General features: G+C 50.6%; 1 protein-coding gene across 1 annotated transcript in view; it reads right to left on the bottom strand.

Annotated features, from left to right (window-relative positions):
* Nucleotides 1–414: 414 nt before the first annotated feature.
* ASB7 (ankyrin repeat and SOCS box containing 7) overlaps nucleotides 415–23,090 on the bottom strand; it is a 33,762-nt gene continuing 11,086 nt past the window's right edge. The window contains exons 5-6 of the mRNA XM_079763839.1: nucleotides 14,602–15,207; nucleotides 415–3,546 (exon numbers count right to left, since the gene is read on the bottom strand). Of these exons, the coding sequence (XP_079619965.1) occupies nucleotides 3,407–3,546; nucleotides 14,602–15,207 (746 nt within the window). The 3' untranslated portion in view covers nucleotides 415–3,406. The remainder of the gene's footprint in view (nucleotides 3,547–14,601; nucleotides 15,208–23,090) is intronic.

Raw genomic sequence — 23,090 nt, 5'->3', positions numbered from 1 at the left:
AAAAAATCTTTAAAAAATAAAAATAAGTCCTAGCTGATTTGGCTCAGTGGATAGAGCATGGGCCTACAGACGGAAGGGTCCTTGGTTTGATTCTGGTCAAGGGCACATGCCTGAGTGGCAGGCTCGATTCCCAGTAGGGGGCGTGCAGGAGGCAGCCTATCCATGATTCTCTCTCATCACTGATGTCACTCTCCCTCTCTGAAATCAATACAAAAATATTTAAAGAAAAAATACTGATGAAGGAAGGTTAGATTTTTGTTTCCTTTCACGAAAGAGCTGGGGAGTATTAAACCGTTAAGGCCGACTAGAAATAACACACAATTCCAGGAAGTGTTAAACCAGATTGAAGTTTTTTTTTTTTTTAATTCAAACTGACCCAAAGCAAAACAAACTTACATTACAAAGGAAGAACAAAATACAGTATGAGAGAACACACTAGGAGTTACAGGAAAGCTAAATTTGGGGGCAGAGGGCCTCGTCCCGGTCATATTCTGGGCTACGGAGCACTTGGGCATTCTCGTCGCTTAGCTGACACATGGCGCTCGCTCCCCCGTGTGCCACGTGGACCCTGGCCACGGCCACGGCCACGGGACACTGGATTCTCTCGCGGAAACGCGTCCCGAGCATGACTGATAATAGGACTCAGAGAACAAAACGGTCACGTCGTCCCGACGCGCAAGCGAGGATTATTTCTGTAGTCAATAGTTTAGAAAGATGGGCATTAAATAATCTAAAAAAAAAAACCAAAACAAAAATAACCACACACTCTCGCTCTGCTGTACATTTATGAACACAAATATTTACACGGGGAGGGGAGGGGGGGGAAGTCGGTTTCAAAAACAGAAGAGGTTTGCAGTTCATGGGTGATCACAATCTTTCAGGAGCTCGTTTCTTTGGTGTGCTCGCCAGATACATTTTTATGTAAAGGCTTGCTCCGAGGCGTCAGTCATCAATCTCAAAATAAACAGGAAGGATCCGTGACAAATTTAATACTGCTCTGAACACCTCAGTCAAGATTCTGGGAAAAGCAATCAGTTGATTTTTTTTTTTCTGAAAACACTCCTTTCTCTCTACTCATCGTGGGACCCCGGGATGCTTCTAGAACAATCCGATTCAAACGCGGACCTGCGCATTTATCCCTCTGTCCCACGGATGACCGACCGCCAGACGTTTTAGTTACTGTGAAAGAACGCTGATGTGATTGGGAGTCTGTTACCAAAAAAAATAAAAATAAAATAAAAATAAAACATTCTTTTTAAGCGTCTGGAGAAATCAAACCTCAAAACAATAAATAATGGGACTTAGACGCACGTCTTCATTCAATGGAAATTTCAATCCCACAGGGAGCTCTCATAATTGTTTTCTGGAGCCGAAGCAGCAACACAGGACGAAGAATTCACCTTGGTCTTTATACCGGGGACTGCCTGACTCAAACTCAGGGGCCTGTTTGGGGGAAAGCTTGGGATGGCTGGGGAAAGAATCATGTTAGACTGGACTGACTGAAGTCACACACATGTAGGCGGAGAGAGGGCCCGGGTGCCTCCCCCGTCCTTGCCTCCTGGGGCCTGATTTTCTAGGGAGAAGGTAGGTTCCATTCATTCCTGCTGTGCCACGTCCCGGATGCGGGTGGCCCTTAGCTCTGGCCTCGGTGTTAAAGGATCACCACGCGGCTCGGGCCCCCGATGTCCCGAGGGAAGTGAGCTTTTCGGGGCTATTTTTACGGGGAAAGGGACAGATCACCTAGTCCTAGCAGTTACAGGCTCGGGATGGTGACAAAACCGGCCACATGCTCCCGGCTCCCCCATCGGCGACCCCCCAGTTCGCTGTGGGAACCGCTCCCCACTTTTAGGGCCTCAGAGGCAGATGCTCAGATGAGGGCAGCCCTTCCCCGCGCCAACTTCTCTGAGAAACGCGTCCCGAGTGCGTGGCCGCTTGTGCGTTCCCCGAAGCGCTGGGCGCCATCCTGGGAAGTTGGAAAAGGCTTTTCGGAAACGCAACGACCAGTCGGGCACGCCACCCACTGCCAAGGGCCTCGGCCCAGATCCCTGCGGCTTCTGATCACGTCCGTTTTCACGCTGCCGGCCCTACAGACCCAGGAAATAAGACCCCGTGGGCGACCTTCCAGCGGGCGGGAAAGGTCTCCTGAGCACATCAGGGGTTTCACCAGATTTACCAACGCGCACCCATTCGGAATGTCACCTTTTCGAGATCTGGCTTAACCGGGGAGGAAAAAACAACCAAAAACCCCACACACAACACCAACAACACCATGGCACCGCCTGGAAGGAGTTCACCGTCACAGCCGCAGGGTTTCATGCCATGTGGGGCTATTCTGAGGGCGCGCTCTCCCACCCGGATAGGACACTGTCGGCTCCATCCGAGTGGAGGCGAGGACGAAGCTCCGAAACAAAACTGCACGGGAACTGCGGCCCGGCGGGCCCCGGGGCTGCCATTCACCCGAAATCGGCGGTGCCTGCGCCCACGGGCACGTTGAGGCCGGGCGGCCGTGGCACGAGGAACGTCAAAAGCGAGATTATGGCTAGAAGACACCCCGAGGAAGTATTGCACTGGAGGCGCTTCAGAAAAACAGGAGACGGTGGCCTTAGAAAGCGATGCTCTCTCTTGTTAGTTTTTTTTTTTTTTAAAGCACTATTCCCACAGGGACCCGTGGAGGCCCCGTCTCCGGGTAGTGCCCTGCGGTGGTTAAAACACAAATAAGTTAAAAATAAGAGCACACCCACCGGGGAAAGTGAGGTACTGGGATTCTCCCCACCCCGGCCCCCCACCAAAAGCAACAGGAACTAGGAAAGGAACCGTTTCAAACAGCCGATCTGTATTCATTAAAACCAACGAGGGGACAGGAGTACTTACAAAATTTCGGGGGGGGGGGAGAGGTGCATTTTCCAGTAGAACCCAGAACCCCCCTCTTGGGTGGGATGGGGACTCCCAACGTTAACATGTGCCCTGCTGGTTCGTCACATGCACAAAAGCCCGTGAACCCATCACATCGGCAAAGGGGCGGGCTCTCCGCGCCAAACCGGCCCGCGTCGTTTCGGGAAAACAAGAGCGACCCCGCACGTTTCTGTGAATGCGGCATCGGAGAGAAGGCTTGGACCTCTCCAACCTGGACCAGGAAACCAAATTAAGACCTTCAAGCATGTGGTGTGTTTATAGATATATATATATATATATAAAAGAACAACCCCTCCCGTACAACGAAAACCAACCGAACAAACGAACGGGAAAATAAAACAAACGAACAAACAAAAAAAACATCTAAAAGTGTACACCTGCTTTCTGACTTCTCGGCGGATCAGAAATTGCATAGGATATACTTTGTGCAAGGCCCACGGCCTCAGGAGAATCCGGAACAGAGCGCCCGACCCCGCGCCCGGGCCCGCGCCTGTCAGATGCCATCGAATTTGTGTTTTAAGTAGTCTTTTATGACCTTGGCAATGGGCAGGTCGTCAAGTAGCTTTAGGTTCTGAAGGCCTATACACTGCCGGATTTTGATTCGGCACAGGTCCTGCAAGTTGCGGGGCTGCCCTGGAAAGACAGAGAAAAAGAAAACACGGTTACACAGCGGAACATGTAAGGCAGGCTTTCCGGTTCTGAAAATCAGTGCTTGCGTGTGTGTGTGTGTGTGTGTGTGTGTGCGCGCGCGCATGCGCGCGCGCGCATGTTTTGGTATGTTGTTTTTTAAAAAATGTTTTTATTTATTTTTATTTTTTTAAATATACTTTATTGATTATTTACAGAGAGGAGGGGAGAGGGATAGAGAGTTAGAAACATCGATGAGAGAGAGACATCGATCAGCAGCCACCTGCACACTCCCTACTGGGGATGTGCCCGCAACCAAGGTACATGCCCTTGACCGGAATCGAACCTGGGACCCTTCAGTCTGCAGGCCGATGATCTATCCACTGAGCCATCGGTTAGGGCTTTTATTTTATTTTTAAAAAAGATATTTTTATTGATTTCAGAGAAGAAGGGTGAGGGAAAGAGAGAGAGAAAGAGACAGACAAACATCAATGAGAGAATTATGGATCGGCTGCCGCCCACACGCCCCACACTGGGGATGGAGCCTGCAACCCGGGCATGTGCCCTTGACCGGAATCAAACCCGGGACCCTTCAGTCCACAGGCCTGTGCTCTACCCACTGAGCAACACCCGCTAGGACTTTTTACATTCTAGATAAACATCTTTAGTATTGGAAATATGTCCTCTTCGCCTGCTTTCATAGTCGATGGTAACGCCGATGAGAGCTAGCACACGTAGAATGCTTACTCCGAGCCGTGGATTCTTACAAACCCGACATACAGGAACTCCTTTAATCCTTTTACGAGGGAAGGACTTTGATCGTCAGCCCATTTCGCAGACTCGGCGTGTCTGAGGGATTGAGTAACACGCTCTTGAGTCGCGCCGGAAGCCCTGGTTCAGCGGTTCTCAAACCTCTCGGTCTCAAAGCCGCTTCCTATTCCAAGGTGATCAAGTTCCCAAAGGAACTTCTGTTTTTAGGTTAGGGCTGTATCGGCCGATGAACTCCCCTATCTGAAGCTGAGACAGAACGTTTAGACATAACTTCTTCATTCCATTTAGAAGCAACAGCAAGAAGCCCCATGACGTGCGGACATCAACAACTCTGCTGTGAGATGAACAGAGTGAGGCGAGAAGAATGGCACGCGTTCGCGTCGCATCCACACTCGGGAGCGCCTGGCTGGATCCTCGCGGACGCTGCTGCATCCGATCCGCGGGGATGCAGTCACGTCATCTGGTCTCTGGAAACGTCCCCGCACACGCAGGAGAGAAGGAATGCGAGCCAGGCAGCGCACGCCTCAGTGAGATGATGAGACTCATCACTCTGACCTCAGATACCCTGAGAGGGTCTCGGGGAAGCGCAGCGGCCCTGGGGCCACATGGGGGGAGGGAGGGGGGACCATCGCGCTGCTTAGCACCTGAACTTGTGCTCTGTCTGTCTAGCTCAGTGGTCGGCAAACTCATTAGTCAGCAGAGCCAAATATCAGCAGTACAACGATGGAAATTTCTTTGGAGAGCCAAATTTTTTAAACTTAAACGTCTTCTAATGCCACTTCTTCAAAATAGACTCACCCAGGCCGTGGTATTTTGTGGAAGAGCCACACTCAAGGGGCCAAAGAGCCGCATGTGGCTCGCGAGCCACAGTTTGCCGACTACTGGTCTAGAGTGATCACCACTGTTTGAAATTAATTCTTTGTGAGAACAAAAGGCTCCTTAAAATTCAGACCTCTGTTCTGGAAGGCCTATGGAAACACGTGTTTTCCAGGAGTTACTGAACACATACATGTAAGGGCTCTTAAAAGAATCACAGCAGCCCGGCCGGTGTGGCTCCATGGTCGAGCGTCCACCCACGAACCAGGAGGTCATTGTTCGATTCCCGGTCAGGGCACATGCCCGGGTTGCGGGCTCGATCCCCAAGTGGGGGGCGTGCAGGAGGCAGCCGATCCATGATTCTCTCTCATTATTGCTGTTTCTCTCTCTCTCTCCCTCTCCCTTCTCCTCTCTGAAATCAATAAAAACACATTAAAAAAACACAAATCACAGCAGAAGTTACCGATTCCCTAGAAAGATTTATAAACTAGGAGCAGCTACAGAGGTTTGCACTCGATCTGCGTGCCTGCGAGACACACACACACACACACACACACACACACACACACACACGTCTCCCAGCAAGATTCCGCCTTCCCCGCCTCCCATCCTTAGGGGTGAGGAGTGAGGTTCCCAGCAGACGCGCTCAGAGCTCTGCTGGAGCTTAACAAGGTTGTCAACGACCCACACCCCATGCTCCACGCGGGCAGGACCGCTCTGGCTGCCCACGTCAGCCCCGCGCCTGACACCACACTCCACACAGGCCGGCGGAGTGAGTGAATACTCCGTAGGCGTGTCCCTAAAGGAGAAACCGGCCAGCTCATGGCAAGACACGCCCATGTCAAGAGCACACGGTTTCCTAGGCGGTGCTGGATGACTAGGCATCGCCACGCACAGGCTGCCGCCAGGAAGAGGATCCACGATCGCTGTCGTTTTTCAGTACATGCTTACAACACGTGACCCACGTGTGTAAACCAGCATAGGAATCTTCCTTTAAAAAAAAAAATTCATTGACTTCAGAGAGGAAGGGAGAGGGAGAGACAGAAACAGAAACATCAATGATGCGAGAGAATCATGGATCGGCTGCCTCCTGCACGCCCCGCACTGGGGATCGAGCCCGAAACCCTACTGGGCATGTGCCCTGATGGGGAATCTCACCGTGACCTCCTGGTTCATAGGTCGAAGCTCAACCACGGAGCCACGCCGGCCGGGCAAGCTAGCCACTTTCCATCAGGGGACACAGCTACGGAAGCATGGCCACCCTCGGAGGTCAGCTCCGCACGCGCCTTCCCAAGGAGCAAACAACCTCTCTGTGCGTAGCGGTGGGGGAGTTCTACTCCGATTGCTCCTGACTTTTTTCCATAAGCAGTGTGTTGTGCCGACCTTTTACTATTTGGGGCAATGGGACTTTTTTTTTTTTTTTTTTTTAAATATTTTCATTGACTTTTTAGAGAGGAAAGGAGAGGGAGGGAGAGAAACAGTGATGTGAGAGCAGAGCAGCCATCAGCTGCCCCCTGCACGCCCCCTACTGGGGGATCAAGCCGGATCGCCCTGACTTGGAATCAAACCAGCAACCGGTGGGTGCAGGGACGACGAAGACGACGCTCAACTGCATCACGCTGGCCAGGGGCAGGATCGAAGTTTTTAAAGCCTTCCTGACCCCGTGGGATCCCGTGCCCGCAGAACGGCCATTCAGGACAGGGGCACACACCCCATCGCGCCTAAAGCATCAGGTCTCGAGCCAGACTCCCCGGGCCTGACTGCCCGGCTCACCGCTTACAACCCGTGGGTCTCGGGCCAGCCCCCCGGCGTCCTAACCTGGCCACTGAGGGCACCACCCCCCGCGTCCTCACCTGGCCACTGAGGGCACAACCACCTGCACCACAGGCGTGACAGGCCTGAAACGAGTTAACCTGGGCCAAGGGCTCAGAATAGAACCGGGCACACAGGCAGAGCTATATACGCCTTTAAGCACACAGACGCTGAAACAGTCCTATTTACATCCTCGTAAAAAATAATGTTTGCTTCTCCCGCCCAGAAGGGCAGGGGGCCCCTCCCTGGGAGCGGAAGGCGCTGTCCTCCCGGTGCTCAGGGGAACGTGCGTGCCGTAAAGGTGCGAGCGATTGGTAACCGGGGCCCACGGGTGGAAATCAGAGTCTAGAAATCACCGCAGGACTTGAGTCAGGTGGGAACACTCACTGTATACAAAGATGTGCAGTCCTAGCCAGTCTGGCCCAGTGGATAGAGCGTCAGCCCATGGACTGAAGGGTCCCGGGTTCGATTCCAGTCAAGGGCACGTACCTCGGCTGCAGGCTCGATCCCTGGCCTGGGCCTTGGTTGGGGTGCATGCAGGAGGCAACCCATCGATGTGTCTCTCTCACATGGATGCTTCTCTCTCTCTCTCTCTCTCTCTCTCTCTCTCTCCACCTCCCTTCCACTTTCCCTAAAAAAATCAATGGAAAAATATCCTCGGATGAGGATTCACAAAAAAATTAAAAGTTGTGCAGTGATGAAGGGAGGTGTATCGTTACCCCACTCATCTCGTCAGCTACTAGTGCTGGGCGACGCGCAGGAGAAATAATAAAGAGTAATAAGGAATACTCATTTTAATTGTTGTTATTTCTAAGATTAAAGAGCTGCTCTACCCCCCACTCCCCCGCCCCTGCCCGGGGTTATCACTTTGGGAATAGAAAAGTATAATTGAAAAAAAAAGGACTTATTTTCTTCCTTTAAAAAAATTTTTTTTTAAATTGATTTCAGAGAGGAAGAGAGAGGGAGAGAGAGAGAGAAACATCCATGATGAGAGAGAATCATGGACCGGCTGCCTCCTGCACGCCCCCTACTGGGGATGGAGCCTGCAACCCAGGCATGTGCCCCTGACCTGGAATCGCACCGTGACCTCCTGGTTCATAGGTCGGTGCTCAACCACTGAGCCACACCGGCCGGGCAAGGACTTATTTTCTTGAAAGTATTAAGGGAGCAGCTACTATGCACTCGAAGACGCACTGCCCCAAAGATGAAGGAGAGGAGGAGGCAGTGGCCGAGGAAGAGAGAGCTGAGGAAGAGAGGAAAAGGGACGGAAGGAGAAACGCCACACACACGCGCGCGCGCGCGCGCACACACACACACACACACACACACACACGTGCACGTGCACGCTTTTACGAGGTGTCTTAGAAAGGGATGCCTGCCCTGTTACATAACAGCGGGGGCTGTAACAGCGGACTGACTGTCCCTGGGGGTCAGCACACAAAAGAGCCTCATTTAAGGAATCACAGCTCTTGGGGGAAGCACAAAGCTCCAAGGTGGGGGTGCTCACGAACCACAATGGGGTTACGTAACAGTTCAAAGGGGCCGTGGGCGCCCGCGGGGAGGGAGGCCGTCATTAGCGGTAATGGGGCTGGTGCGGGGCAGGCAGCCGGCTTTTGAAGGGCCGTCTAGCACGGATTACAAAACCCGGGCGGGCGGGCGGCCGCCGCGTCACTTGGGAAATGAAACCTCCCAGGCCCCTCCTGTGGGCGCCGCCGTTCCCGTATTCGAGATGGAACTGAGGCTCCGTAGCTGGACAAGATGTGTTGGCGGAAGTGGACAGAGCGGGCAAGACATTGGTCCGTAACCCAAAGGGCCGAAATAAAAGCAAAACAGGGTTTTTTCTTTGGGGGAAGAGAGGCGGGGAGAGACGGACATGGAGAGGAGGGTGTAGAAAACAAACAACATCCACCCCCCCCCCCCTCCCAAAAAAAAGAGCCACAAATGAATGAAGAGGAAGGCTCAGCCCCTCCGATGGCTGTGTACAAGCTGACTTCCTTCAGGCACCGCTGCATCGCGGGCCGACATCTGGAACCGGCTCCCAACACCTGCGTCTGCGTCTTTGCTTCAGCTCAGCGCCCCACTTTAACATCCTACTCCAACCCCACCGTGTCTCCATCGCTCCCGCCTCTGAAGTCCCTTCACGGGGACCTGGTCCGCAATTTGTGACAGGAGACGTCCTCTGGAAAACCCAGGCGGGGCCGGGCTCACCGGGACAGAGAAGCCGCGGCGCTGTCCCCTGGGAGGCGGCGCCGGCTCAGCCCTCGGCTCGGCGAGAACCCCAAGGCACGGCCTCAGCCCCGGTGACATTCGTCCCCGGGTGACAACCTTTCCCACGGGGACATGGGGTTTGGTCTGTATTGGCGTTTTTGTTTTTTAATCTTCAACCCAGGGTATTTTTCCATTGATTTTTTTTTTTTTCTTTAGAGAGAGTGGATTGGGAGGAAGAAGACGGGGAAAGAGAGAGAGAGAGAGAGAGAGAGAGAGAGAGAGAGAGAGAGAGAGAGAAACATCGATGTGAGACACACTGATTGGTTGCCTCCCATATGCGCCCAGCCTGGGGCCAGGGACCGAGCCTGCAACCGAGGTCCATGCCCTTGACCAGAATCCAACCAGGACCCTTCGGTCCACAGGCCGACACTCTAACCACTGAGCCACACCGACCAGGGCTGACCTGTATTTCCCATTTGCACTAAGCCAACCAAAACCATACGCTGCTTCCTGGCCAATGACAAGAAATCTCTAGAAGCTTACATTAAAAATAGAAAGTAATACAAATACGATGAAAACAGCCCAGAATAAGGCACTACTTTTACACCAGAGAACCTTAAAATGGGGTGTAACTTGACTTAACACTGTGGACTGCTTATTTATCTGTTTATTTCTGAAGGTGATGTTAATCACTGAGGCAGAAATGGAGATGCCTGGCAAAATCCCCAACGAGAAAAACAAGTAAATAATCGAAAATAGCCTTATGCAGTTAAAATGAGCTACGCAAACTATTGCTCCGAAGAGTTACACTAGGGAACACTGTTTTGACAAGTCATCCAGCAAGAAAATTCAAAGAAACGGATTCAAGGATCATTTGAAAATTAATAAAGAAAAACAAAACAGCCCTAACTGGTTTGGCTCAGTGGATAGAGCGTCGGCCTGTGGACTCAAGGGTCCTGGGTTCGATTCCGGTCAAGGGCATGTACCTTGGGTGTGGGCACATCCCCAGTGGGAGGTGTGCAGGAGGTGGCTGATCGATGTTTCTCTCTCATCGATGTTTCTAACTCTCTAACCTTCTCCCTTCCTCTCTGTAAAAAATCAATAAAATGTATTAAAAAAAAGAAGAAGAAAAACAAAACAAAATAAACAAATGAATACTCATGTGACAGGATCACAGGAGTAAGGTCCAAGACTTGGAAGCGATGTTTTACGTGATCATCTGCTCGCATACCCATCGGGACTGGACTCCGCTGAGATGAGCCTCAGCCTAAATTTCATTTTCTTAATATTTTTTTAAAAAAGGAGTCATGATTTGTATTCCTACTTTTTTTTTTTTTTTTTGCGTGTGTGTGTGTGTGCCCTTAACGAGAATCGAACCCGGGACCCTCCAGTCTGCAGGCCGACGCTCTATCCACTGAGCCAAACCAGCTAGGGCTATTCCTGCTTTTTTAAAGTCTCATTCCCCCCCACCCCCTAAAGTTTAACTTCTGCAGCGACTGAAATTTGAACAGAAACGTATTTCGGGTTATGCAGTGCTTATAAAACAGGAAGCCCTTGTAAACACCTGTGATGGATGTTCTAGAACAGCAGTCGCCAACCTTCGGGACCTCACGGATGTCCGTGGGCCGCTGTTCGGCGACCGCTGTTCTAGAAAGCAACCAGCGTAAGCACTTGACAGAGGAAGTCTATAGCAAAACAGCTTACCCAACTCCATTCCCATCCATCTCATCTTTCCATCTTACAGGTATGAGCCATTTCATCCTAAAAAACCTATCCATCAAGCCCTGGCCAGTGTGGCTCCATTGGTTGAACATCACTCCAGGAACCGAGACGGGTAGCTGGTTCGATTCCGGGTCAGGGCACATGCTTGGGATGCGGGCTCCATCCCCATCCAGTAGGGGGCGTGCAGGAGGCAGCTGATCCATGATTCTCATCATTGATGTTTCTCTCTCTCCCCCTTCCTCTCTAAAATCAATTAATACATGTTTTTTTTTTTTTTTTAAAGAGTGGATTACGGCTGAGAGCGAGCGAGCTGTGGGGCGCAGACCCACTGAGGAGTGAGGGGAGCCCAGGCGCAGGCCACCAGAGGCGCCTGAAGCCCCCGGCCCCTCCGGCCGCCGCCAGCATGACACACAGGCCAGCTCCGGGCCAGGCCAACATGAAACCTGACATGAACGGCCTATTTACCTCAGAGCCTATTACCTAATACCTCACGTCTGGCTTCAATAAAAAATTACAAGACGTGCTAAAAGGCAAGAAAAAACACAGTCGGATGAGACGGAGCAAGCATCAGACCAGACTCTGATATGACACAGATGTTGGAAGGATCAGACAGGCAATTTAAAAGGACTATGATTACCCTGTGAAAACCAAGGGAAATATTAGATGGGTGTATGTAACATCTTGGCCCGGCTGGCGTGGCTCTGTGGTTGATGAACCACTATCCGTCTATGAACCAGGAGGTCACGGTTCCATTCCCGGTCAAGGGCACATGCCTGGCATGCGGGCTCTATCCCCAGTAGGGGACGTGCAGGAGGCAGCCGATCCATGATTCTCTCGTCATTGATGTTTCCCTCTCTCTCCCTCTCCCTTCCTCTCTGAGATCAATAAAAATATACTGTGCGGCTGCCATCTTTCTGAGACCCAATCAGCCAGCTCCCACTCACCCTGGACCAGCTCGGGGCACGCTCCACTCCCGCGCAAGGGAGAACTCCGATGCCAGGAAACATCCCTGTGGGTTTTTCTATCTGCCCTGAATTTTAAAGGTCCATGCGAACCTTACTTATTTATTTAATCCTCACTGGAGGATATTTTCCCCTGATTTTTAGAGAGTGGAAAGAAGGGGTGGGGGGAAGAGAGTGAGAGACACACCGACTGGTTGCCTCCCGCATGCACCCCGACCAGGGCCAGGGATCGAGCCTGCAACCGAGGGACGTGCCCTTGACCGGAATCGAACCCGGGACCCTTCAGTCCGTAGGGGGATGCTCTACCCACTGAGCCACACCAGCCGGGGCTTAGGTGAACCTTTCTTTAACTCAACATTCTCGCCCTCCAGCATCATCCTGAGAGCTGGGACACGGGCGGCTCCCACCCCCCGGCTGTGTCTCCGTGTGCAGACCACACAAGTCTGCAGAGCTGACAAGAGGCGGCTGGGGAGGCGAGTCTGGAAGGTTCCTGGTAGCAGGCCCTTGTAGTTCACCCGCCCACATCTAATGCGATGTTTTATGGAAAACACACACACACACACACACACACACAAACACAAGGCACTGAAAACGTACCAGACCCTGTTTCCAGTGCATGGTAAACATTAACTCATGTACCCCTCCCAGCGAGCCTAGAGACGGACGTAAACACCCTAATTCTACGACGAGGACAGGCACAGAGCAGCCGGGGGCCCCCCTGCCCGAGGCCACGGCTCACGTGTGGGGGACTCAGCGGCGGGAGCTCACAGGGCCTCGCTCCAGCCTGTGCGGTGAACACGGAGCCGAGGACTTGGCGACAGGGGCCGAGCCTCTGTGGGGAGCACGCCTTCCTGACGGCCGCCCCACGAATGCGACCCAGCGCCGCCGGGGCAGTTCGAGTGACGACAGAGAGACACCCCGAGATTCTAAGGAGTCAGACCCGCTCGCCGCTCTGCAAGCTGGGCCAGCCACTTCCTGGCTTTTTTTAGGAAAAGCAAAAAAAAAGCACCCACAGAGAAACAGGTTGGGTACAGTGGAAGCCGGCACCGACTGTCCCACCTCCGGCAAATCTCTTCTCACCAGTTTCCTACCAGCCTTCACGACTTCACCGGGCGACCTATGCCATGTCATATGGGCTCCCTCTGTGATGAAGCAAATGTGAGCAGCAACTTGGCAATAAAAGAAAGCACAAGCGCGCCCGGCTGGCGTGGCTGAGTGGCCGGGCATCGACCTATGAACCAGGAAGTTACGGTTCGATTCTCAGTTGGAGGACATGCCCGGATTGTGGGCTCGATCCTCAGGAGAGGGTGTGCAGGAGGCAGCCGATCTGTGGATTCTCTCTCATCACTGATGTTTCTTTTTCTCTCCTTTTTCTAAATATCCTATATAATAAAAGCCTAATATGCTAAGTGTCTGGTCTTCCAGTCGTCCGTTTAACCAATCAAAGCATAATATGCTAATGATCTAAGGCTATGCAAATGCTCACTATGACTTGCACTGACCACCAGGGGGTAGACGCTCCAACTGGTAGGTTAGCTTGCTGCTGGGGTCTGGCCGATTGGGACCGAGAGAGATGGATTGGACACGCCCTGGAGCCCTCCCATGATCCCTCTCCGGCTGGCCAACCTCCCACAACCCTCCCTGGCCCCAATCATGCACAGGTGGGGTCCCTAGGCCTGGCCTGCGCCCTCTCACAATCTGGGGATGTCAGAGAGCCCGTTTCGGCCCAATGCCGCAGGCCAGGCCAAGGGACGCCACTGGTGCATGCATTCGTGCTCCGGGCCACTAGTATATATATATATATTTAATTGATTTCAGAGAGGAAGGGAGAGGGAGAGATAGAAACATCAATGAGAGAGAATCACGGATCCGCTGCCTCCTGCACGCCTCCTGCTGGGGATCGAGCCCACAACCGGGCATGTGCCCTTGACCGGAATAGAACCTGGGACCCTTCAGTCCGCAGGCTGACGCTCTATCCACTGAGCCAAACCGGCTAGGGCTCATCACTGATGTTTCTCTCTCTCTCTCCCTCTCCCTTCCTCTCTGAAATCATTAAGATTAATAATAGTAATAATAATAATAATAAAAAGCCAGGAGCCTTGCACAGGTAGGGAACCTAAGACCCAAACGTGCCCTGGCCCTCCACCCGAAGTCCCCGGCAGCCCCGAGAAACGAGCTTGCAGCCCCAGGAACTGCCTTGTTCCAGCGAAGATCTTGGTTAAGGGAGAGTCCTCCCGTCCCGTCCACTTCTCCTTCGCTTCTCTCACCCCCACTCCACTTCCTGTTAGTTTTCGTGACTCAACTACTGAGCTTTCATGCCATCTTGTGACATCGAGCTTCCTTTTTATTGTGGACAAATGAGGTCTGACTTTACTGAGCAGGGCTAATACGCACCATGAATGTCTGCTTATTGCTACTTGTTGAAAAACACCTTACAGGCCTAGCCGGTGTTTCTCAGTGGATAGAGCGTGGGCCTGCAGACCGAAGGGTCCCGGGTTCGATTCCGGTCAAGGGCACGTACCTCGGTGGCAGGCTCTTCCCCGGCCCGGGCCCTGGTCGGGGCTCGTGCAGGAGGCAACCAAGGATGTGTCTCTCTCACATCAATGTTTCTGTCTTTCCCCTTCTCTTCCACTCTCCCTAAATAAAAAAAATGGGAAACTATCCTCGGGTGAGGATTCACACCACCACCACCACCACCACCACCTTAGATTCCTCGGAAGATGCGGCACACTTTCCAAAACGCGACGAGAGGGAAAACCGGGTTACGTACGTGTGACTTCCTGCAAGAAATCCAAACACGGCCGCCCGCTGCCGGAGATGCTGAGCGAAACCGCCAGCGGGGTCTGCCCCTCGTAGTTCCTCGTGTTCGTGTCCGCCCCGTAACTGTACAACATCCGCGCGCACAGCACGTCGTCGCGGAGGGCGGACAGGTGCAGGGGCGTCTGGCCGTCCTCCAGGCGGCCCAGGTTCGTGTCGGCCCCGCGCTGCAGGAACATGCGGCAGTACGAGTGGTTGCTCTTGATGACGGCGTAGCGCAGCAGGAAGCCGTTCTGGATGTCGATGTTGGCGCTGTGGTCCAGCAGGATCTTCACGCAGCTCGAGCGCTCCCGGATGATGGCCAGCTGCAGCGGCGTGGTGCCCTTGTCGCTGAGCGGGTCCACTTCGGCCTTGAACTCCAGCAGGAGGCGGACGAACGAGTCCCGGCCGTAGTGGGCGGCCACGTGCAGGGGAGTCCAGCCGTCGTTGCTCTTGGCGTTGATAATGTCGCCCCGGTACTCGGACTCCAGCATCAGGCGCGCGATGCGGGCCCGGCCGTGCATGGCGGCGTAGTGCAGCGCCGTGAAGCCGCCGATCAAGTCCTTGACCGTGGGATCAGCTGCGGTGAGAACCAGAACGGACACATCAGCAGGCGCCGGCGCAAAACAACGAGCCCTCGCCACAGCAGAGCACGTGCGCGCCGATGCTCACCCAGGATCAGACATCACACCCAGCAGCCAGCACGGCTCTCCTCGGTTTAACGGGAGCCGAGGGTTTTTTAAAAATATATAGTTTTACTGATTTCAGAGAGGAAGGGAGAGGGAGAGAGAGACAGAGACACCAATGATGAGAGAGAATAATTGGCCACCTGCCTCCTGCATGCCCCCTATTGGGGATGGAGCCTGCGACCTGGGCATGTGCCCTGACCGGGAAATCGAACCGTGACCTCCTGGTTCATAGGTCGATGCTCAACCACTGAGCAGCACCGGCTACGCTGAAGTCAAGTTTTAATGAGAAATGAAGTTTGGCAGAAAGCTTTCACCCCGGCTGGTGTGGTTCAGTGGTTGAGCACTGACCTATGAACCAGGAGGTCACGGTTCGATTCCTGGTCAGGGCACATGCCCGGGTTGCGGGCTTGATCCCAGTAAGGGGTGTACAGGAGGCAGCCGATCCATGATTCTCTCTCATCATGGATGTTTCTTCCTTTAAAGATTTTATTTATCTATTTATTTTATTATTATTTATTTATTTTTTGCTAATCCTCACCCGAGGTTATTTTTTCCTTTGCTTTTTAGACAGCGTGGAAGGGAGGGGGAGAGACAGAGAGAAACATCAATGTGAGAGAGACACTGAGACACATTGACTGGCTGCCTCCGGGGATGGAGCCTGCAACCCAGCAGTATGTGCCCTGGATTGGAATCGAACCTGGGACCCTTCAGTCCACAGGCTGACGCTCTATCCACTGAGCCACACCGGCCAGGGCTCGTCACTGTCCATTTCTATTTCTCTCTCTGAAATCAATAAAAAAATTAAAAGAAGAGAAGATAAACACAAAAAACACTGAGCTGAGACCACCATGTCCCTTGGCTAACTGAAGCCACTGCTTTTGGCTGCTCCCGCTCCCCCATCTCTGAATTGTTTTCCTGCTTCCCTTCGGCTTTAACTTTTCATTTTCTCTGTGCTTCTTGGTCTTAAAGAGAAGCATGTGTAGCAACATCTGCGGCTCTAAATTACGGATGTGCTGTGGTCTGGCAGGCGGCGTTGTTTTAAGGGTGTATTAAGAGGGGGGAAAAACATGAAGTTTTTTCTCTTTCTCCCTGTGGTCTGTAAAAATTCCAAAGCACGTTAGATATATGTTAAGTGATCTGGACAAATCAGGTTTTCCTAAGATAAACGTCGACTCTGGACGCCTGGTTTTACGAGAACTTTGGAGTCTGTAAGAATTAAACAGCGCGTCCCGTGAAAAACGGGAAGCCGTGTAAATATTATTTTCTACGACAGTTCCAAAACCCTCTCCTAGATGGACTGATTTCTGGGGCGGGGTGGAAGAGAGAGAGGAAGGAAAAGAAACGCCGGTGGTTTATCTGCTGTGTCACCGCTCAGTCACAGACTGTTGTCACCTGGCCCAGCGGCTCCTTGAGCCAAGGGGGAAGTTCTACGTCGCTTCCATCCCACGGGCATTCCTGGGCACTGTCTCCCGGGGACGTAGGCCACTTCCTGGAGGCCGCAATTCCTTGTGAAGATAAGGAATTGGTCAGAGCTAACTACCTGGGATTCCAAGGCTTTCTGCTTGCCCTGGCCGGTGCTGCTCCGCGGTTAGAGCGCCGGCCCCAGGACGGAAGGGCCGCGGGTTCAATTCCGGTCAAGGGCACGTACAGGTCCCCCAGCCCCGGTAGGGGCAGGTGCAGGAGGCAACCAATCGATGATTCTCCCTCACATCGATGCTTCTCTCTCTCTCTCTCTCTCTCTCTCTCTCTCTCTCTCTCTCTCTCTCTCTCCCTCTAGGAATCAACGGAAAAAATATCCGGGGGTGAGGATTTACAAAAAACACACACAAAGGCTTTATTCTCATAAAAGTCACCCTTAATGTTTGGTTTGGCCACGAAAGAGAAAAATTCATGAGTGCTTTTTCAAACAACTAAACAAAAAGCCTCCAAAGTTGTGTGAGTAGACGTTTGTGTACTGTCTACCAAAATGTTATTTCCTGCTAAAACATGGGTCTCTGGGAAAATTCTGTGAAGCAGAAAGCTCCATGGAAAAGAATGACATTACGGAGAATGAAAGTTTCAGTTAAGAAGTAGTTGCTCACAGAACCTGTGAAAAGTTAAGATTCTTATTAAGTAAAGTCTACCAGTCAAATTTCTAAAATCATTAAATATAAATGAGCAATGAATGCACAACAGCAATGGAGTATCATACCTACGTTGGTCTTTGCTAAAAGAAAAATAGATAGCAACCCTGTACTATGCGACTTAACAAAAACTAGTGGCTCGGTGCATGAAATTCGTGCACGGGGGTGGGGGGTGGGGTCCCCTCAGCCCGGCCTGCACCCTCTCCAATCTGGGACCCCTCAGGGGATGTCCGACTGCTGGTTTAGGCCCAATCCCACAGGGATCGGACATCTCTCTTGCAATCTGGGACCTCTGGCTCCGAACCGCTCACATGCCTGCCTGCCTGATCATCCCTAACCACTCTGCATGCCGGCCTGCTCGACCCCACCTGCCTCCACTGCTGACCTGCTCGCCCCAACTGCCGCCCCTCCCTGCTGACCTGCTCGCCCCAACTGCCCGCCCCCCGCTGGTCTGCTCGCCCTCAATTCCCCCCCCACCTGCCTGCTCGCCCCCAACTGCCCCACCCCCCCACCGGCCTTCTTGCCCCTAACTGCCCTCCCTTGCCGACCTGATCGCCTCTAACCTCTGCCTGGGCCCTGCCACCATGGCTTTGTCCGGAAGGTCTCCCAGTCTAATTAGCATGTTACACTTTTATTAGTATAGATTATTAGTATAGATGAGGGCTAGCATTTTTAACAAAGCGTCTTGCTGCCACCTGCTGGTCATGCCAGGAACATCAGCTACGACCTTCCTACTCTGACAGGATGCTGAGCCCTCCATCCTGTTTCCCACGCCTCCCCTAAGTGGAGACAGGCATGAAGGAGAAAAGAACCCCTTCGATCCAAATGAAACCGTCAATGTGGCCAAGACGCCCGTGTCTAATCTATACCTGACCAAGCAACATCCTCCTACTCGGTTGGCGAAACATTACAAACACCTTTCATTTCTCCCACCTTTCATCCACTCTTACGCGCATCCTGGACTGGCTGTATTCAACAGCAAAATGAAAATCACGTTATGGGAGACTGCACTTGGGTCTCTGGTTTTCCACTCTGGGTCTTTTCCAGGTTTTACTTACGTTTTGGTGTTACACGGAGCTGGGAGAACCCATGATTAACACACAGAGCAAGGATCTCAGTTAAAACCGTAAGAATACACTGGCTGCACACACGCGGAAAACAGCACAGAATATAAAGCTTTAAGTAACATCACATAAAATTTGCATAGTTACTGCCCTTGAGGAATTAACAAAAGGAAGATCTGAGACAGATGAAGATGCAAACAAAAACGAGTTTAAGGACTACTGTTAGCCAATGCAACAAGAAAGAGATCTCATTTGTAACAGTAACGGAAACTATAAAAACAACTAGAGCCCTAGCTGGTGTGGCTCAGTGGATAGAGCATCAGCCTGCGGACTGAAGGGTCTTGGGTTCGATTCCAGTCAAGGGCACATGCCCGGGTTGTGTGCAGGAGGCAGCCAATAGATGATTCTGTCTCATCATTGATGTTTCTATCTCTCTCGCCCTCTCCCTTCTTCTCTGAAATAAATAAAAAAGTATTTAAAAACACATACACCTAGATATAGCCCAGCTGGTGCAGCATAGAGGTTGAGCATCGACCTATGAACCAGGAGGTCGTGGTTTGATTCCCGTCAGGGCACATGGCCGTGTTTCAGGCTCCATCCCCAGTAGGGAGTGTGCAGGAGGCAGCTGATCAATGATGTTTCTCTCTCTCTCTCCCTCTTCCTTCCTCTCTGAAATCAATAAAAACTCATCAAAAAATAAAAAATAAATACACCTAGATATAAATCCAGTAAGAAATGTGCAAGGCACATCAAAGACAACATTGACAGAAGTGAAACTCACTTTGTCCCATAGTCTCAAGACACCTTGAAATCTATTGAAAAATTTGAAAGTACATATACACTAAGTGGCCAGATTATTATGATCTCTGAATGCATAGGAATCTGGCCACTCTATATTAGGGGCCCGGTGCATGAATTCGTGCATGGGTGGGGTCTGGCCAGCCTGGCCAGGGGGAGGGGACATGGGTGGTTGGCCGGCCTGCCTGCTAGTCGAACTCCTGGTCAAAGGGACAATTTGCATATTAGCCTTTTATTATATTGGATATACACTGAATGGCCAGATTATTATGCGTTCAGAGATCATCATAATCTGGCCACTCAGTGTACATAACAGCAGATAAACATTTCCTATCAATATGGTTTGTTTTTTTCCCCCAACAACTTCACCGGGGTTGCAATAAAGCTTACCAATCTTAAGTGTATAGGTCGATGAACTTGGACAAATTGTATACAGTCACATAACCACCAACAGAATCCAAATATTCCCATCATCTCAAAAAGTTCCTTCCTGCCTCTTTACCATCAATTCTCTGCCCAGACTCTGGGCCCTAGGCAGGCACGGAGGTTCTGGCCTTCCTTGAATTTCATATAAATGAAACCACAGGGGATGAAGAGTTTGTGTCTGACTTATTTCACTTAGCATGATGCTTCTGAAATTCACCCGTGTTGTTGTGGTGTGTCCAAATGTTCATTCCTTTACATCGTTGAGTAGTTTTCTACAATATGGATCTTCCATTATTTATCTATTAGTGGCCCGGTGCACGAAATACGTGCGGGGGTTGGGGTGGGGGGAGAAGGGGGTCCCTCAGCCCAGCCTGTGCCCTCTCACAATCTGGGACCGCTCGCTCCTAACCACTCGCCTGCCTGTTTGCTGGCTCCTAACCGCTCACCTGCCTGCCTGCTTGCTCCTAACCGCTCGCCTGCCTGTTTGCTGGCTCCTAACCGCTCGCCTGCCTGCCTGCCCAGTGCGTATCATAGCGACCAGTCATTCCATCGTAAAGGTCGCTTAGGCTTTTTTTTATATATATATATATATATATATATATATATATATATATATATATATATATATATATATATAGATTATTCACCAGCAGGAGGACAGTGGGCTATTTCCAGTACTGAGGCTATTATGAATATGGCTCCTGTGAACATGCATGCACAAGTCTACATGTGTCTGTTATGTTTCCATCTCACTTGGGTAAGTACCTAGAACTGTTGGCTTGTATGTTATATGTACATTTAAGAAACTGCCAAACTGGTTTTTAGTGGCTACACAATATTACATTCCCACCAGCAATACAGGGTGGGGCGGAAGTAGGTTTACAGGAGTAGTGAGTTGTGAGTATGAGAAACAGAGTTTATTCCCTTTTTTTTTTTTTTTAAAGAATTTGGCTGGGGCTTCCATTATCCTTTCTCTCACACCTAACAGCCTGGGCCAGCCAGCCGTCTTTGTTTTATTTTATTTACTTATTTTTATTTTATTGCTTTCAGAGAGGAAGGGAGAGGGCGAGATAGAAACATCAACAATGAGAGAGAATCATTGATCCGCTGCCTCCTACACATCCCCTACTGGGGATCAAGCCCACAACCTGGGCACGTGCCCTGACCGGGAATTGAACCGTGACCTCCTGGCTCATAGGTCCATGCTCAACCACTGAGCCATGCTGGCCAGTCAGGCCAGAGTTTATTCTTGTATTATTATTTATTAATGTATTTCCATACGAACAACTGTAAACCTACTTTTGCCGTAGCCTGTAGAGGTGTTCAAGTTGTTCTTCACTAATACTTGGCATCTTAGCAATTTTAGTTTCATCCATTCCAGAGAGTATAAAGTCGTACCTTATTGCAACTTAATTTATACATCCCTGGTGGCGTGGAGATATTGAGCTTATGCATGTTGTGAAGTGTCTGTTGAAATCATTCAATATTGCTACGGGGTTGTTTTTCTCACTGCGTTTACAACTCTGTTGTGTATACATTCTGGATACGGGCCCTGTGTTAGATACATTTTGTAAATATTTCTCCTAGTCTGTCAGGCCTTTTCATTTTCTAGACAGTGTCTTTTCAAGAAGAAAAATGTTTAGTTTTGATGAGGTCAAGTATATTTTTTTCCTCTTACGGTTTTCGCTTTTTGTTAAGAAATCTTTGCCCAAAACGACGTCATATGGGCTTTCTGTTTTCTTCTAGGAGTTTTATGTTGTTAACGTTTATGTTTAGAGCAAGGATCCATTGCTCGTTGCTTTTTATGTCCCGTGCGAGGTCAGATCAAGGTTCATTATGTCCCACACAGATATCCAGTTGTTCTAGCAAAATCTGCTGAAAAGTCTAGCTTTTCCCCAGTGATTTTGTCAAAATCAGTCTACCAGACAAGTGTGGGTCTATGTTTTCTTCTTAGATAACCCTCACCCGAGGAGTGAGGATATATTTTCTAAGGAGGTGAGAGTGGGAGAGACAGAAAGAGAGTAGAGAGAAACATCGATGTGAGAGAAGCACATTGATGGATTGCCTCCTGCATGTGCCCCAACCAGGGGTGGGGATCGAACCTGCAACCCAGGTAGGTGCCCTTGTCTGGGAATCAAGCCTGCAACCCTAAGGTGGGGAGGCCGATGCTCTAACCACCGACCCACGCCGGCCAGGGCAAGTGTGGGTCTATTTCTGAACTCTATTCTGTTTCATTGATCTGAAAGTTTATCCATATTGTCCTGACCACTGTGGCTTTAAAGAACGTTCTGACAGCAGGGAGTGTATGTCCTCAACCTTCTTTGAAACCGTTCGGGCCAACAAATCACCTTGTGAATTTTTTCAAACAAGCTGCTGGAATGTTGACTATCACTCCACCAACTCTGTAGGTTCCTCAGACTAGATGCTCACTGTTCAATTTCAAGGTCACTGATTCCATCTTCTGTCAGCTCAAATCTGCTGTTAACCACTCTAGTAAATTCTTCATTATGGATATTGTGCTTTTCAACTCTAAATTTGTATTTGGGGATATATGTGTGTGTGTGTGTGTGTGTGTGTGTGTGTGTATAAAATATAACATCCTATATAATAAAAAGCTAATATGCTAATTAGACCGAACAGCAAAATGAATGTCCGGATGACCTTCTGGACGTAGCCGGGACTGTGAGGGCCGAGCCCCTTGCACAAATTTTATGTATTAGGCCTCCAGTGTATGTTATATCTATAATAATAAAAGGGTAATATGCTAATTAGACTGATGTCCTCTGGACGTCATTCCGGACGTCCTTCCTGATGAAGCCAGGGCTGGAGGGAAGCCAGCCGGGGTCCTGGGTGCCTGCCGGTGGCTGGAGGAGGGAAGCCCATGTCCCGGGTGCCAGAGGGAAGCCGGTGCCGGCAGCCTGAGGAAGGAAGGCCTACTCTTGCACGCATTTTTGTGCATCGGGCCTCTAGTATACATATAATAAATTCTATCTGTTTTTGATAGTATTTGGTGAGTTAGTGACACCATATATTTCTTTTATTTTTTGACTGCCATTTCCTTAATTCTTTGAACACATTCATAAATAGCTGCTCTAAAATTTGTTCTTCTTCAAGGTGCAGGGTCTTGCCCTAGCGATATCAAAGATCGCTGATTAGCCCAACCAGTGTGGCTCAGTGGTTGAGCCTCGACCTATGAACCAGGGCTGATCAGTGACCTTTAAAAAAAAAATTATATATATATATATATATATATATATACACACACATATATACATACATATATATTCTTGTTGATTTCAGAGAGGAAGGGAAAGGGAGAGAAGGATAGAAAAATCAAAGATGAGCCCAGCTGGCATGGTTGAG

This window comes from Cnephaeus nilssonii (assembly GCF_951640355.1).
Source record: "Cnephaeus nilssonii genome assembly, chromosome: 24".
NCBI lineage: Eukaryota > Metazoa > Chordata > Mammalia > Chiroptera > Vespertilionidae > Cnephaeus > Cnephaeus nilssonii.
This window is presented reverse-complemented; position numbering and strand designations above follow the sequence as displayed.